Source organism: Muntiacus reevesi, chromosome 5, assembly GCF_963930625.1.
Source record: "Muntiacus reevesi chromosome 5, mMunRee1.1, whole genome shotgun sequence".
Lineage (NCBI taxonomy): Eukaryota > Metazoa > Chordata > Mammalia > Artiodactyla > Cervidae > Muntiacus > Muntiacus reevesi.
In genome coordinates this window covers 7,173,404-7,189,440 of record NC_089253.1, presented here as the reverse complement: position 1 = coordinate 7,189,440, position 16,037 = coordinate 7,173,404, and the positions used below count along the sequence as shown (strand labels likewise).

At 39.7% G+C, this 16,037-nt stretch overlaps 1 protein-coding gene and 1 long non-coding RNA gene across 3 annotated transcripts in view; one reads left to right on the top strand and one right to left on the bottom strand.

Moving 5' to 3' along the window:
- GRM5 (glutamate metabotropic receptor 5) overlaps positions 1-16,037 on the bottom strand; it is a 585,267-nt gene that overhangs the window by 168,699 nt on the left and 400,531 nt on the right. For both annotated transcript variants that reach the window (XM_065936547.1, XM_065936548.1), the window contains exon 3: positions 3,433-3,668. In XM_065936547.1, the coding sequence (XP_065792619.1) occupies positions 3,433-3,668 (236 nt within the window). The remainder of the gene's footprint in view (positions 1-3,432; positions 3,669-16,037) is intronic.
- Positions 1-16,037, top strand: part of LOC136168835 (uncharacterized) — a 190,612-nt gene that overhangs the window by 167,994 nt on the left and 6,581 nt on the right. The gene's annotated exons all lie outside the window — the stretch shown is intronic.

Below are 16,037 nucleotides of genomic sequence, written 5' to 3'. Positions count from 1 at the left end.
ACTCCTCACTAAAGAGGAACTGGAAACAATATTGGATCTGCAGCTGACCCTCCAAAATGCCTCCAATGTAGCTATATAGAGTTATATGTATACAATCATAGGATTAGTGCATAGAGGCTGTATGCTCCCCAAATCTCAAGGGAGGACAGAAGTTTGTGTCCTTCAGAAACTGGATAGACTTTTTGATGATGGCCATTCTGACTGTTGTGAGATGATACCTTGTTGTAGTTTTGGTTTGCATTTCTCTGAGTGACGTTGAGCATCTTTTCATGTGTTTATTAGCCATCTGTATGTTTTCTTTGGAGAAATGTTTGTTTAAGTCTTCTGCCTAGTCTTTGATTGGGTTATTTTTCTGGTATTGAGCTTCATGAACTGCTTGAATATTTTGGAAATTAGTTCTTTGTTTGTTGATTCATTTGCTGTTATTTTCTCCCAATCTGAGGATTTTCTTTTTACCTTGCTTTTAGTTTACTTCATAAGCTTTCCTTGCAAAAGCTTTTAAGGTTAATTAGGTCACAGTTGTTTATTTTTGTTTTTATTTCCATTACTCTAGGAGGTGGGTCATAGAGGATCTCGCTGTGGTTTATGTCAAAGAGTGTTCTGCCTATGTTTTACTCTAAGAGTTTTACAGTTTTTAGTCTTACATGTAGGTGTTTCTTTAATCCGTTTTGAGTTTATTTTTGTGTATGGTGTTAGGAGGTGTTCTAATTTTATTATTTTACATGTAACTGCCCTCTGTTCCCAGCACCACTTTTTGCATTTAGGTTGGTTCGAATGTGGTGGACAAACCTAGAGCCAATTATACAAAGTGAAGTCAGAAAGAAAAAGACAAATGTATTTTAACGCATATATATGGAGTCTAGACAGATGGTACTGATGCAGCTATCTGCAGGGCAGCAGTGAAGATGCAGACGGAGAACACGCTTTTGGACACAGTGGGGGAGAGAAGGTGGGATGATGTGAGAGTAGCTTTGACACATATATATTGCCATATGTAAAGTAGCTGGCCAGGGGGCATTTGGGCTTCCCTGATGGCTCAGACAGTAAGGAGTCTGCCTGCAATACGGCGGGCCTGGGCTTGATCCCTGGGTGGGGAAGAGTCCCTGGAGAAGGGAATGGCAACCCACTCCAGTATTCTCTCCTGGAGAATTCCATGGATAGAGGAGCCTGGCGGACTGCAGTCCATGGGGCCACAAAGAGTCAGACGTGACTGAGCGACTAGTGCACACAGTGAGAATTTGCTGTATCACACAGAACCCAAAGCCAGAGCTCCGTGACAGCCTAGAGGGAGGGGTGGGATGGGGTGGGGACAGGAGGGAGCTCAGGAGGAAGGGGGTGTATGTATACATATGGCGGGTTCCTGTTGATGTATGGTGGAAACCATCGCAATATTGTAAAGTAATTATCCTCCAATTAAAAGTAAAATAAAGTTTAAAAAAATTAAATTAAAAAAGAAACTGGATAGAACTGTGAAAAATATAAACTTGGGACAACCTAGATGCCCATCAGCAGACGAATGGATAAGGAAGCTGTGGTACATATACACCATGGAATATTACTCAGCTATTAAAAAGAATTCATTTGAATCAGTTCTAATGAGATGGATGAAACTGGAGCCCATTATACAGAGTCAGGTAAGCCAGAAAGATAAACACCAATACAGTATACTAATGCATATATATGGAATTTAGAAAATGGTAATGGTAACCCTATATGCAAAACAGAAAAAGAGACACAGATGTACAGAACAGACTTTTGGACTCTGTGGGAGAAGGCGAGTGTGGGATGTTTCGAGAGAACAGCATTGAAACATGTATATTATCTATGGTGAAACAGATCACCAGCCCAGGCTGGATGCATGAGACAAGTGCTCAGGCCTGGTGCACTGGGAAGACCCAGAGGAATCGGGTGGAGAGGGAGGTGGGAGGGGGGATCGGGATGGGGAACACATGTAAATCCATGGCTGATTCATGTCAATGTATGAAAAAACCACTACAATATTGTAAAGTAATTAGCCTCCAACTAATAAAAATAAATGAAAAAAAATTGTGAAATAGAAATCACAGTCCTGTGTATTCACATTTTTTTCATGAAAATAAAACATAAAAACAAAGGACATGAATAAGCATCTGAAGATTCTGGACCAGAGTTAGCAGTAGTTAAAGCAGGAGAGTAGCAAATGTAGTTTCACACCAGGCTTCTGTAATTTCTGGATTTCACTGGGCAGTACCATCCCACACCCCAGCACTCCTCTCCACCATTGCTAGATTAGGAACTTACATGAGGCTGACATGTTCTCATTTTTTCAAATACTGAGATTTAAAAGTAATCACAGATCAGCACTTACTACTTCATTCATTTCACAAAAGAAGGGACTGATAGAAAAAACAGTATGGACATGAACTCAGGAGATGCATTATAAAAAGTCCCTCCATAGTTCCTATTTTCCTCATTTTGGTGCTGGTGACAGCTTCTCTGTAGACTGGAATTAGTTCATGGGCTAGGATTTCAACCTCAACCTCATTGCTCCAGTACAGTCTTCTGTTCCAGCATCATGATAAAGGCATTATACCACCAACTACAACATTTCATTACTTTGCAAATGCATATGAAGTGCTCATTACATAATGTGGGATAAATCCATCTTAGCAAATCCTTTATTGGTTTTAACAAATCTTAACCTTTGCACTTTGACTTACAGATCAGTAGTGACCCTATCTGGTTATTACGAGTCAAGATTCCCTTTGGATTTACTACAAATAAAACTGACCAAGCGCTTTGTTTAAAATTCCTATTATGTCACTTACAACACCGAATTGCAGTTTTTGTTGGCATTGTGATCTCCCTAACTAGACAATAAATCCCTTGAAGGCAGGATCTAGTTTTCCTTATCTTGTTACCCTTACAGCTAAAGCAATGTTTGGTACATTGTGAATCCTCATAAAGAATTTGAATGGCTCAGCTTAGTTTATGTCTCCTGGAACATCATCATTATACATAGCAAATCCCTGTTGCTGTTTTATACTTTATTAATGGAAGTAGGAATTGGCTCCATCCTTCAACATTCACTCATTCATTCTTCAGACACACATGAAACACTTGCTATGTGCCTTCCACTGTGCTAATTACTAAAGATAATCAAAATAACCAGAATGTAGTTCTTGCCATCAAAGATGTCAAGAAGAGTTCCTTTATGGAGCTCACATTAGCTTTGTGGCAGACTGCCAATATGCTGAATGATAGAAACAGTTTGAAATCTTAATAGAGTGAACATTTACTCTCTTATGTGTTCTTATCTCTCTAAGAAGCAGCACCCATTGTACGTAACAACCCTCCTTTCTAACAGATGACAGCCGCTATCCTCATAACACAGTTTACTTAAATTGGAGCCTGAGCCTTACCCGCTTAAAATGAAAGAATAAATCTGCTTACTATTGCAAGTCTTGTTGTATTTGCTGTTCTCCTGTGCAAACCCTTCCAGCCGGCACTGAAAGCGATGCTGCCAAAACTCTTGAAACCAAGGGTTTCGGAGGTTTGTTTCTGGCCGGAGCTTCAGATAATAATCATCAAACCACTTGACGTCGGGAGACTGGAGCTTGATTGTGATTCCACCAACAGCTTCTCGCTGATAGCCATCTGTCACATCGTACCTGTCCGCCCAGCCGTCACTGTGGGGAAACAAAAACCCCTCTGCTCAGAACAGGTCTCGTCTGAGAAAACGATGCTGTTTGCTATCGTTTTGAAAACATTCATCAGTAAATGGCACTCAGGCCACACTGTGGTCTTACATTGTACTACGTGATTATTGAGAGAGCAGCTTGGTAGGATACAAAGTGCAAAATACAGTGGAAAGTTTGCATCTAAGGATGCTAGGGGATATCAGTCTCACTTACCTTGAACTGCAGAGAATAACCTTACGGTTTTGGCAGAATTTCACTGGTTGTAAAACACAGTATAAGCATGAAAGTTGTATATCATCGTTCACACTAATTACTGAATGTTTAATAGCTAGGTTAAATTAATTTTAAGTATATTTCTTTTCCTATACTTAATAATAAATCCTGATAAGGATCATAAAGTAAAACTGAAAAATATTTCTAAAATATACCTAATGTTAATTTAACCATCCTATGATATTCATTTTTCCCTACATTTAAATACATGTAATGATGTGTGAGTGTGTGTGTGATCACTCGTGCATGACTCTCTCTGACCCCATGGACTTTAGCCCACCAGGCTCCTCTGTCCATGGGATTTTCCAGGCAAGAATACTGGGGGGGGGGTTGCCATTTCCTACTTCAGGGGATTTTCCTGAGTGGTTAAACAAGAGAAACTCTCTGATTATGGTCATTCTATTAAATATTGATTCATCAGAGCCTGAACTGAAGTCCTTATAGTCTATATCCTCTTTCCTATTCCATGGTACTTCTCTACTAAGGATACATGTAAAATACACATATGAAATCATGTTTTCTATTATCAGTATCAATTCAGTCACTCAGTCGTGTCTGACTCTTTGTGACACCATGGACTGCAGCATGCCTGGCCTCCCTGTCCATTACCAACTCCCAGAGCTTACTCAAACTCACGTCCATCACTTTGGTGGTGCCATCCAACCATCTCATTCTCTGTCATCCTCTTCTCCTGCCTTCAGTCTTTCCCAATATCAGCGTCTTTCCTAGTGAGTCTGTTCTTCACATCAGGTGGCCAAAGGATTGGAGTTTCAGCTTTAGCATCAGTCCTTCCAGTGAATATTCAGGACTGATTTCCTTTAGGATGAACTGGTTGGATCTCCTTGCAGTCCAAGGGACTCTCAAGAGTCTTCTCCAACACCACAGTTCAAAAGCATCAATTCTTTGGTATTCAGCTTTCTTTATGGTCCAACTCTCACATCATACATGACTACTGGAAAAACCATAGCTTTAACTAGACGGACCTTTGTTGGTAAAGCAATGTTTCTGCTTTTTAATATGCTGTCTAGGTTGGTCATAGCTTTTCTTCCAAGGAGCAAGCGTCTTTTTACCCTAGAGTCACTGAAAGAACTTCTTAACAATAGGCTATCAACGATGGTGACAGGAATCATACTCCTCAACATTAATATCATTCTATGAAATGATCACTCAAAGTAACCTAGAAATTTCAAAACAAGAGTTTGAAATTGGAGAGTTTCTATTATAGCAGTGTAACAGAATAAGGAAGAGTATTCTAAGCTTGTTTGGAAAATACATGAGATAAAACTTTGGAAATAAAAAACATGAAAATGTGTTTCTATGAAGTCTGGACATACTTTGGGACATTCAGGAAAAAAGTGTCTGACTTCTCCCATCCTCCCTCTCTGATTCAATTAAATATTTGGATATTTAATCCAAATTTGCACATTTGGAATATGCACAGCTTATGCTGTGTGTCTGCTGGGACCCAGCGATAGCAGCTGTCCTTTAAAGAGGCACACGTGCCCTTTCAGGAGAAGTAAATAAAGTCAAGGGGGATTTAACAATGAAAAAAGGGTAACCACCAAGAAAGAAGAGATGACATGGAGAGAGTTGAGGGGAAGAGCAGAATGGAGCCTCCTGAATGCACGGCAGGAATGGGTTTGGAGAGAAGCTGGGTGAGGGGGAGTAGGTACTGGGAAAAGTTGAGTGAAAGGGTTTACATTAACAATCATTATTTATTTCACCAATATTCAGGTATTCCTATTTATTGGAATGTTCATTTCTTTCTATCTTCCTCCCAATGTATTTTTGTTTTTTATACTTTTTATTTTGGTAAGCAGAGGGCATGCTCCAATATTTTGGATATAAAATCTATGTATTATGTAAGGTATTATGTAAGTAATATGTAAGTAATAAATTAGAATAAGTAAAAAAAAAAAAAAGCATGTACTTTTTTCAGTGTGTTCTGTATGTATACTAACTCTGACTTAAAAATTGATAATGAGAGTTGTTCCAAAGGTCATAGATTACTCATTAAGATATCATAGGGGCTTAGGATAACTTGAGATTTTTTCCGAAGGCATCAGTGGGTGAAGGAAAAGGAGGAAAAATAAGCAAACAAAAAATAAGCAATTTCTTCCTCGTAAGTCCTCCTTGACAAGAAAAGATTTTATTAAAAATGATCTGTGTTGAAATTTCAAAAACTTTCGTGGCAGATCAGGGAAAAAAAAAGTAACGGAACATGTTTTGTCCCCATGTTGAATGTGGTTACTTCACACATTGTCTTCCCTCAAGTTTCTCATTTTCAGCTGCAGAGATTTTATTTAAAACTGACAAGTTGAAATGAAGTGGGCTTGTTTGCTTCATTTTCTCGCTCTGTTTTGGAGGGTTTATTATATCACTGATAGGAGAGTGTGGGTCTCACTGGCAATCGAGGAGATGCATGGGCGTGCTGCAAATGGGACAGGAAGCCCTGGTTGTCAGCCGGAGCAGCGTTCTCCAAGAAGGGGAAATTTAAATTGCTCCTTTTGTTAGTGCTAGCTTGCTCTTATGTAATGCTGTGATTATGAGTATTACATAAGAAATGTTAAGATTATAATGGGTCCAATTTACCCTTTAGAATTCATTCACTGAATTTAATGGGGATTGTAAAAATCCTGTCTTGATAAACTTTTCTGGAGGTAATGTTTCCATTAAAAAGTCAGGACCAGTTTGTTAATTTACTCCTCTCTCATAACATTCTTCCGCTTTTTTCTTTTTCTTTTTTTTCAGGAATTAATTTCTACATTTAATATAGTAAAAGATGATCTTTTTTTCAGTAGTATATAAGTAAGGTGATTTTAAAAACAGGTTTGTTCTAGGGATTTCCATTCAATAGCAAAATAAAAACTGTAACATAGTTTGTGTGTAAACAGAAAATTCCAGTATCTGTGGACAGAAAAGGGTTATTTTGTTTAAGCTTGTCGGGGAGTATTTGCCATGTAAGTCTCAAGAAAGTTCAATCCATATTAGCTAAGTTAGATAGTACTCTATTGACTTTAGATTATTAAATATTAACATTTTCATAAAAATGTGCTTTTAAGGTTTGCTAAAGATGATAGGATATCTCTAAGTAAGGAATAATAAATCCAAAAATGAATAAACAAGAAAAACTTAAACTTACTTTTCTACTATCTAGTGCTTTCTATTGCATTATTAAAGTGGACTCTTAAGATTCTGGCATTACTGTAATGCTTTTGGGTCACCTGTGTGTGTGTGTGTGTGCATCCTCAGTTATGACTGCCTCTTTGTGACCCCGTGGACTGTAGCCTGCCAGGCTCCTCTGTCCATGGGATTCTCAAGAGTACTGGAGTGGGTTGCCATTTCCTCCTCCAGAGGATGTTGCTGACCCAGGGATGGAACCCGTGTCTCTTGCATCTCCTGCACTGGCAGGCAAATTTTTTACCACTGCGCCACTTGGGTGAATAGCAAGGAGAGATAAGAAAGCCTTCCTCAGTGATCAGTACAAAGAAATAGAGGAAAACAATAGAATGGGAAAGACTAGAGATCTCTTCAAGAAAATTAGAGATACCAAGGGAAAATTTCATGTGAAGATGGATACAATAAAGGACAGAAATGATAGGGACCTAAAAGATGCAGAAGATATTAAGAAGAGGTGGCAAGAATACACAGAAGAACTGTACAAAAAATATCTTCGCAACCCAGATAATCATGATGGTGTGATCACTTACCTAGAGCCAGACATCTTGGAATGTGAAGTCAAGTGGGCCTTAGGAAGCATCACTATGAACAAAGCTAGTGGATGTGATGGAATTCCAGTTGAGCTATTTCAAATCCTGAAAGATGATGCTGTGAAAGTGCTGCACTCAATATGCCAGCAAATTTGGAAAACTCAGCAGTGGCCACAGGGCTGGAAAAGGTGGCAATCCCAAAGAATTCTCAAACTACCACACAATTGCACTCATCTCACACATGCTAGTAAATGGTTAAAATTCTCCAAGCCAGGCTTCAGCAATATGTGAACTGTGAACTTCCAGATGTTCAAGCTGGTTTTAGAAAAGGCAGAGGAGCCAGAAATCAAATTACCAACATCCGATGGATCATCGAAAAAGCAAGAGAGTTTCAGGAAAACATCTATTTCTGCTTATTGACTATGGCAAAGCCTTTGACTGTGTGGATCACAATAAACTGTGGAAAATTCTTACAAAGATGGGAATACCAGATCACCTGACCTGCCTCTTGAGAAACCTGTATGCAGATCAGGAAGCAACAGTTAGAACCAGACATGGAACAACACTGGTTCTAAATCGGGAAAGAAGTATATCAAGACTGTATATTGTCACCCTGCTTATTTAACTTATATGCAGAGTATATCATGAGAAATGCTGGGCTGGAGGAAGCACAAGCTGGAATCAAGATTGCTGGGAGAAATATCAATAACCTCAGATATGCAGATGACACCACCCTTATGGCAGAAAGTGAAGAAGAACTAAAGAGCCTCTTGATAAAAGTGAAAGAGGAGAGTGAAAAAGTTGACTTAAAGCTCAACATTCAGAAAACTAAGATCACGGCATCTGGTCCCATCACTTCATGCCAAATAGATGGGGAAAAAGTGGACACAGTGGCTGACTATTTTTCTGGGCTCCAAAATCACTGCAGATGGTGACTGCAGCCATGAAATTAAAAGCCGCTTACTCCTTGGAAGGAAAGTTATGACCAGCCTAGACAGCATATTAAAAAGCAGAGACATTACTTTGTTAACAAAGACCCAACTAGTCAAGGCTATGGTTTTTCCAATAGTCATGTATGGATGTGATAGCTGGACTATAAAGAAAGCTGAGCACCGAAGAATTGATGCTTTTGAACTGTGGTGTTGGAGAAGACTCTTGAGAGTCCCTTGGACTGCAAGGAGATCCAACCAGTCCGTTCTAAAGGAGGTCAGTCCTAGGTGTTCATTGGTAGGACTGATGTTGAAGCTAAAACTCCAGTACTTTGGCCACTTGATGCGAAGTGCTGACTCATTTGAAAAGACCCTGCTGCTCGGAAAGATTGAGCGCAGGAGGAGAAGGGGACGACAGAGGATGAGATGGTTGGATGGCATCACTGACTCAATGGATATGGGTTTGGGTGGACTCCAGGAGTTGGTGATGGACAGGGAGGCCTGGTGTGCTGCAGTTCATGGGGTTGCAAAGAGTCGGACACTACTGAGTGACTGAACTGAACTGAACACTTGGGTGACAGAAATTTTACCAAATTAGATAGAAAACGTGGGGGGAGATAAGGAAAGAAACTGAAAATACCACATTTAAACAGTTTTATAGATTTAGTATCTATTCTTTCTTCCTTTCTGTCTATCTGTCTATCTCTCCATCCATCTGGACAGTTTCTCTCACTTCTAATTGGTGGGCATTTTACCCATCTCCTTATAATCCATTTCATTACTTTCTTTCCAATTCTTTGATATACAGCCATTCTTCACTATTTGCAGATTCTGAATTTGCAAATTCACAGGTTTCCTAAAATTTATTTGCAACCCCCATTTCAATACTCCTACCACCTTTATAGTCACTCTCAGACATACACAGGGTGGCAAAAAATTTGAGTCTCCTGATGTGCATCTTAACAGCGGAAGCTGGGCCAGGTGAACCTCTGCTTTCTTGCTTTAGTTTTGCTACTATAAAGAAGTTTTCTTCATTGTCTACTAAGTGCCAAATTTTTGTATTTTGTGTTTTTAGAATTGAAACATATACTGCTGCTGCTGCGTCACCTCAGTCGTGTCTGACTCTGCGACCCCATAGACAGCAGCCCACCAGGCTCCCCCGTCCCTGGGATTCTCCAGGCAAGGAACATATACATTACCACATATAAAACAGACAGCCAGTGGGAATTTGATGTGTGATGCAGGGCATCCACAGCCAGTGCTCTGGGACAACCTGGAGAGATGGAGTGGGCCAGGGGCTGAGAGGGGTGTTCAGGAACTGGGGGACACATGTGCGCTAGGGCTGACTCATGCTGACGTCTGGCAGAACTCACCGCAATACTGTAAAGCAATTGTCCTCCAATTAAACTGAATTTAAAAAATGGTTTTGCTGTTTAAAATACCCCTAAGTATATAATACTGATATGCTATCTAGAGTTCCCAATGGCAAGAAATCTGTGATATGTCTTACATACAAAGTCAGATGCATTCAGGCATGAGTACAGGGCTGTTTTCTGTGAATTGAATATGAATTCATGAACTATATGTGTGTGTGTGTGTGTATAAAGTAAAGTGTTTTTAGATTGGAATATCCATAAAACAAGGTTATCTATTGACTCAGTTCAGTTCAGTCACTTAGTTGTGTCTGACTCTTTGCAACCCCATGGACTGCAGCACACCAGGTTTGCCTGTCCATGACAGACTCCCAGAACTTGCTCAAATTCACGTCCATCGAGTTGGTGATGCCATCCAACCATTTCATCCTCTGTTGTCCCCTTCTCCTCCTGCACTCAATCTTCCCCAGCAGTAGGGTCTTTTCCAATGAGTTGTTTCTTTGCATCAGGTGGCCAAAGTATTATGGAGCTTCAGCTTCAGCATTAGTCCTTCCAATGAATATTCAGAACTGATTTCCTTTAGGATTGATTGGTTGCATCTCCTTGCAGTCCAAGAGACTCTCAAGAGTCTTCTTCAACACCACAATTCAAAAGCATCAATTCTTTAGTGTTCAGCTTTCTTTACAGTCCAACTCTCACATCCATACATGACTACTAGCAAAACCATAGCTGTGACTATTCAGACCTTTGTTGGCAAAGTAATGTCTCTGCTTTTTAATATGCTGTCTAGAATGGTCAGAGCTTTCCTTCCAGGGAGCAAGCAACTTTTAAATTCATGGCTGCAGTCACCATCTGCAGTGATTTTGGAGCCCCCCCAAAAATAAAGTCTATCATTTTTTCCATTGTTTCTCCATCTATTTGCCACGAAGTGATGGGGCTGGATGCCGTGATCTTTGTTTTTTGAGTGTTGAGTTTTAAATCATCTTTTCTACTCTCCTCTTTCACTTTCATCAAGAGGCTCTTTAGTCCTCTTTGCTTTCTGCCAAAAAGCTGGCATCATTTGCATTTCTGAGGTTATTGATATTTCTCCCGGCAATCTTGATTCCAGCTTGTGCTTCCTCTAGCCCAGCGTTTCTCATGATGTACTCTGCATATAAGTTAAATAAGCAGGGTGACAATACACAGCCTGATGTACTCCTTTCCCAGTTTGGAACCAGTCCATTGTTTCATGTCTGGTTCTAACTACTGCTTCTTGACCTGCATACAGATTTCTCAAGAGGCAGGTCAGGTGGTCTGATATTCCCATCTCTGTAAGAATTTTCCACAGTTTGTTTTGATCCACACAGTCAAAGGTTTTAGCATAGCCAATGAAGTGGGAGTAGATGTTTTTCTGAAATTCTCTTGTTTTTTCTATGATCCAATGAATGTTGGCAATTTAATCTCTGGTTCCTCTGCCTTTTCTAAATCCAGCTTGAACATCTGGAAGCTCTTGGTTCACGTACTGTTGAAGCCAAGCTTAGAGAATTTTGAGCATTACTTTGCTAGTGTGTGAGATGAGTGCAATTGTGCAGTACTTTGAACATTCTTTGGGATTGGAATGAAAACTGACCTTTTCCAGTCCTGTGGCCACTGCTGAGTTTTCCAAATTTATTAGCATATTGAGTGCATCAGTTTCAGAGCATCGTTTTTTAGGATCTGAAATAGCTCAAATGGAATTCCATCACCACCCCTAGCTTTGTTCGTAGTGATGCTTCCTAAGGCCCACTTCACATTCCAGGATATCTGGCTCTGGGTGAGTGTTCACACCATTGTGGTTATTTGAGTCATTATGATTTTTTTTTGGTAGTTCTTCTGTGTATTCTTGCCACCTCTTCTTAATATCTTCTCCTTCTGCTAGTTCCATAGTGTTTCTGTCTTTTCTTGTGCCCATCTTTGCATGAAATGTTCCCTTGGCATCTCTAATTTTCTTAAAGAGATCTCTAGTCTTTCCCATTCCATTGTCTTCCTCTATTTCTTTCCACTAATCACTTAGGAAGGCATTCCTGTCTGTCCTTGCTATTCTTTGGAACTCAGCATTCAGAAGGTATATCTTTCCTTTTCTCTTTCGTAAGCTTCTTATCCTTCAGAAGGCAGACAGAATGAAAAACACAATCACAGAAAACAAATCAAACTGATCACATGGACCACAGCCTTGTCTAACTTAATGAAACTATGAGCCATGTCATATAGGGCCATCAAAGATGGACCTGTTATGGTGAAGAGTTCTGACAAAACATGGTCCACTGGAGAAGGGAATGGCAAACCACTTCATTATTCTTGCCTTGAGAACCCCATGAACAGTATGAAAAGGCAAAAAGATGGGACACTGAAAGATAAACTCCCCAGGTCGGTAGGTGCCCAATATGCTACTGGAGATCAATGGAGAAATAACTCCACAAAGAATGAAGAGACAGAGCCAAAGCAAAAACAACACCCAGTTGCGGATGTAACTGGTGATGGAAGTAAAGTCTGATGCTGTAAAGAATAATATTGCATAGGAAACTGGAATATTAGGTCCATGAATCAGGGTAAATTGGAAGTGGTCAAACAGGAGATGGCAAGAGTAAACATTGACATTTTAGGAATCAGTGAACCAAAATGAACTGGAATGGGTGAATTTAATTCAGATGACCATCATATCTACTACTGTGTGCAAGAATCCCTTAGAAGAAATGGAGTAGCCATCATAGTCAACAAAAGAGTTTGAAATGCAGTACTTGGATGCAATCTCAAAAATGACAGAATGATCTCTGTTCGTTTCCAAGGCAAACAATTCAATATCACAGTAATCCAAGTTTATGCCCCGGTCAGTAAAGCTGAAGAAGTTGAAGTTGAACAGTTTTATGAAGACCTACAAGACCTTCTAGAACTAACACCCCCAAAAGATGTCCTTTTCATCACAGGGGACTGGAATGCAAAAGTAGGAAGTCTAGAAACACCTGGAGTAGCAGGAAAATTTGGCCTTGGAGTACAAAATGAAGCAGGGCATAAGGCTAACAGAGTTTTGCTAAGAGAATTTAACGGTCATAGCAAACACCCTCTTCCAACAGCACAAGAGAAGATAGTCTACACATGGACATCACCAGATGGTCAATACCAAAATCAGATTGATTATATTCTTTGCAGTCCCAGATGAAGAAGCTCTTTACAGTCAGCAAAAACAAGACCAGGATCTGACTATGGCTCAGATCGTGAACTCCTTATTGCCAAATTCAGACTTAAATTGAAGAAAGTAGGGAACACCACTAGACTATTCAGGTATGACCTAAATCAAATCCCTAATGATTATACAGTGGAAGTGATGAATAGATTCAAGGGATTAGATCTGATAGAGTGCCTGAAGAACTATGGATGGAGGTTCATGACATTGTATAGGAGGCAGTGTTCAAGACCATCCCCAAGAAAAAGAAATGCAAAAAGGAAAATAGTTGTCTGAGGAGGCCTTACAAATAGCTGTAAAAAGAAGAGAAGTGAAAGGCAAAGGAGAAAAAGAAAGATATACCCATCTGAATGCAGAGTTACAAAGAATAGTAAGGAGAGACAGAAAAGCCTCTCCTGGTAGGAGAGGTTGTAGATGAGTGTTAGAGAATCAAGTTAGAAAATATGTGACAGTGGTTAAGGAGACTAATGGATGGTTGTGCTAAAGGAGTAGCAGTGGGAATGAAAAGGTTATTTGTAAGGAATTCTCAGAAATCCAAGGACTAATTATGTGGAGAATAGTGGGTAGAGGAAGATGTTTATGGTTTATGGGAAACATTAGTGATACTGTAAGTAACATTGTCACTCCATATCCTCGGTTAAAATACAGAAAAATAGGTTTGAGTTTGAAAAAGGAGGAAAATGAATACAAGTAGGGGGTCTGCAACGATCCAATTTCCTTTTATATGCTCTCTAGCACTTTGTTTCTCCTGGATTTCTGTTCTCTGCATATAAAATTAATGAGTGTAAAAAAGTGCAGGTTTAAAAATTTTCTTTGCTGTAGTCCAGTTCCATTTTAGTCCACCTTCTACTATTGTATTTAGCATTTTGTATGCTGAGAAATAACTGTTTGCACTCGAAAAAAAGATAAAACTAATGAAAATCATAGCACTCTAAAGATCTGATGCTCTGTACAATTATATCCTTATAAACATTTTAACTTTAGAATTGTTATTTTAATTATTTTTGTATTAACTAATAGGTACTTAAAGCAGGCCAATGATCATGGTTGTAATATAATTCCTGCAAGGTTTACAATCAGTAGATTTAATTGCAAAATATAATTCTGGAATGTGGAATCCCTTAAGGATCCATGGTAATAAAATATTGGAAAATTATGAAGGAGAAAGGTTTACTAATTATTGAATGTTAAACAGAGTTGCTCAATAATTTAAAAATTTGTCTCTCTTATCAAAATGTAAATCTGTACATCACAGACAATATATTCTTTCTTTTCTTTCCTCATTTCGTATTAATATTTCTTTTTTAAAAAACTACTGGACCACAAGGGAGGTCCCCCGGCTTCCCTTTGTTTAATCAGTTAATTACTTTATTTCTGTTTTTGCTTGTCTGGGTATTTCTCTAGCTGCACCGAGCAGGGGCCGCCTTCTAGTTGCGGCATGCAGGCTCTGGAGTATGTGCTCATTAGCTATGGCCGACGGGCTTAGCTACCCCATGGCATGTGGAATATTCCCAGACCAGGTATCAAATCCATGTGTCCTGCATTGGCAGGGGGATTCTTAACTACTGGACTACCACGGAAGATCCTCAATATATGTTTTAAGTTATTGCTATGGAAAACAACAAATTGTGTAACACAGAAAGTTGAGCCAAGTGATCCTCCAGTAACAGTCTCTGTGTCCTTTTTATTCCAATTAATTAATCTAATAAGCATGTGAATGCATATTATGCATATTATGCACATTCAAATTGCACAGATACTGTGGTAGCTTCCAATACATGCCCTCAAGGAGCCGGTAGTCCATTAGACACGGCCTGCTTGAATGGGCGATGCAGATTTCTAGCCCACTGGAAGTTTCCTCATTTATCCTTCAGACTGAACATCCTCTTCTCTTCTTACTCAATCTTCCTATTAACAGTACAATTCATTAGGTTCCCAGTCACTGAATCATCACTTACTGAAAATTGCATTCTGGTCCTGCCTTCCAGAGATTTATTCTCCCATCACCTCAATTAGTATTCTGGGTGTTCCCAAACTTAGTTCTTACATTTATTGTCTCTTGATTTATTTACATGGAAGGCTAATCACATACAATGGGTTAGGATTTCATTAGCTGAACTCTCAAATGGCAGCATGATTATTTAGTATAACTCTGCAGAATTCTTGGGGAGACATCTGCCATGGGCAAACAACATAAACAAATCATCTCAAAGTGTCAGAAGGAGCAATACTAGACCAAAAATGTAGGAATCAGAATGACTATTCCTAGAAGTTGTGCTGTGCTTAGTCATTCAGTTGTGTCCAACTCTTTGTGATCCCATGGACGTTAGCCTGCCAGACTCCTCTGTCCTTGGGGATTCTCCAGGCAAGAATACTGCAGTGGATTGCCATACCCTCCTCCAGGGGATCTCCCAACCCACTTGGTCTTCTGCATTGCAGGTGGATTCTTTAACATCTAAGCCCAAGAATACTGGCGTGGGTAGCCTATCCCTTCTCCAGGGGATCTTCCTGACCCAGGAGTCGAACCAGGGTCTCCTACGTTGCAGGTGGATTCTTTATCAGCTGAGCTATCAGGGAAGCCCACTCTGAGAAGTTAATAGTCATTAAACTTGTGTCAGGTGTGGGTGTGTGTATTAGGGAGGTGGGAGCAGTGTTGGGTATGCCAGGCACATACAGTTATTCTTGATCACTGAACTCTTTAGTCCTACTTAGCTCATGATGATATTGGTACTGCTGAAGTTGTCACATGCATACATGTATTGGAGACACTGTACTTGATTCTTATTCCTCCAGTACATTAGACTTTCACACCTCCAAGCCTTTGAGTATGCTGTTCCCTCTGCATGGAGAGTCACCCCTTCAACCCCTCACAT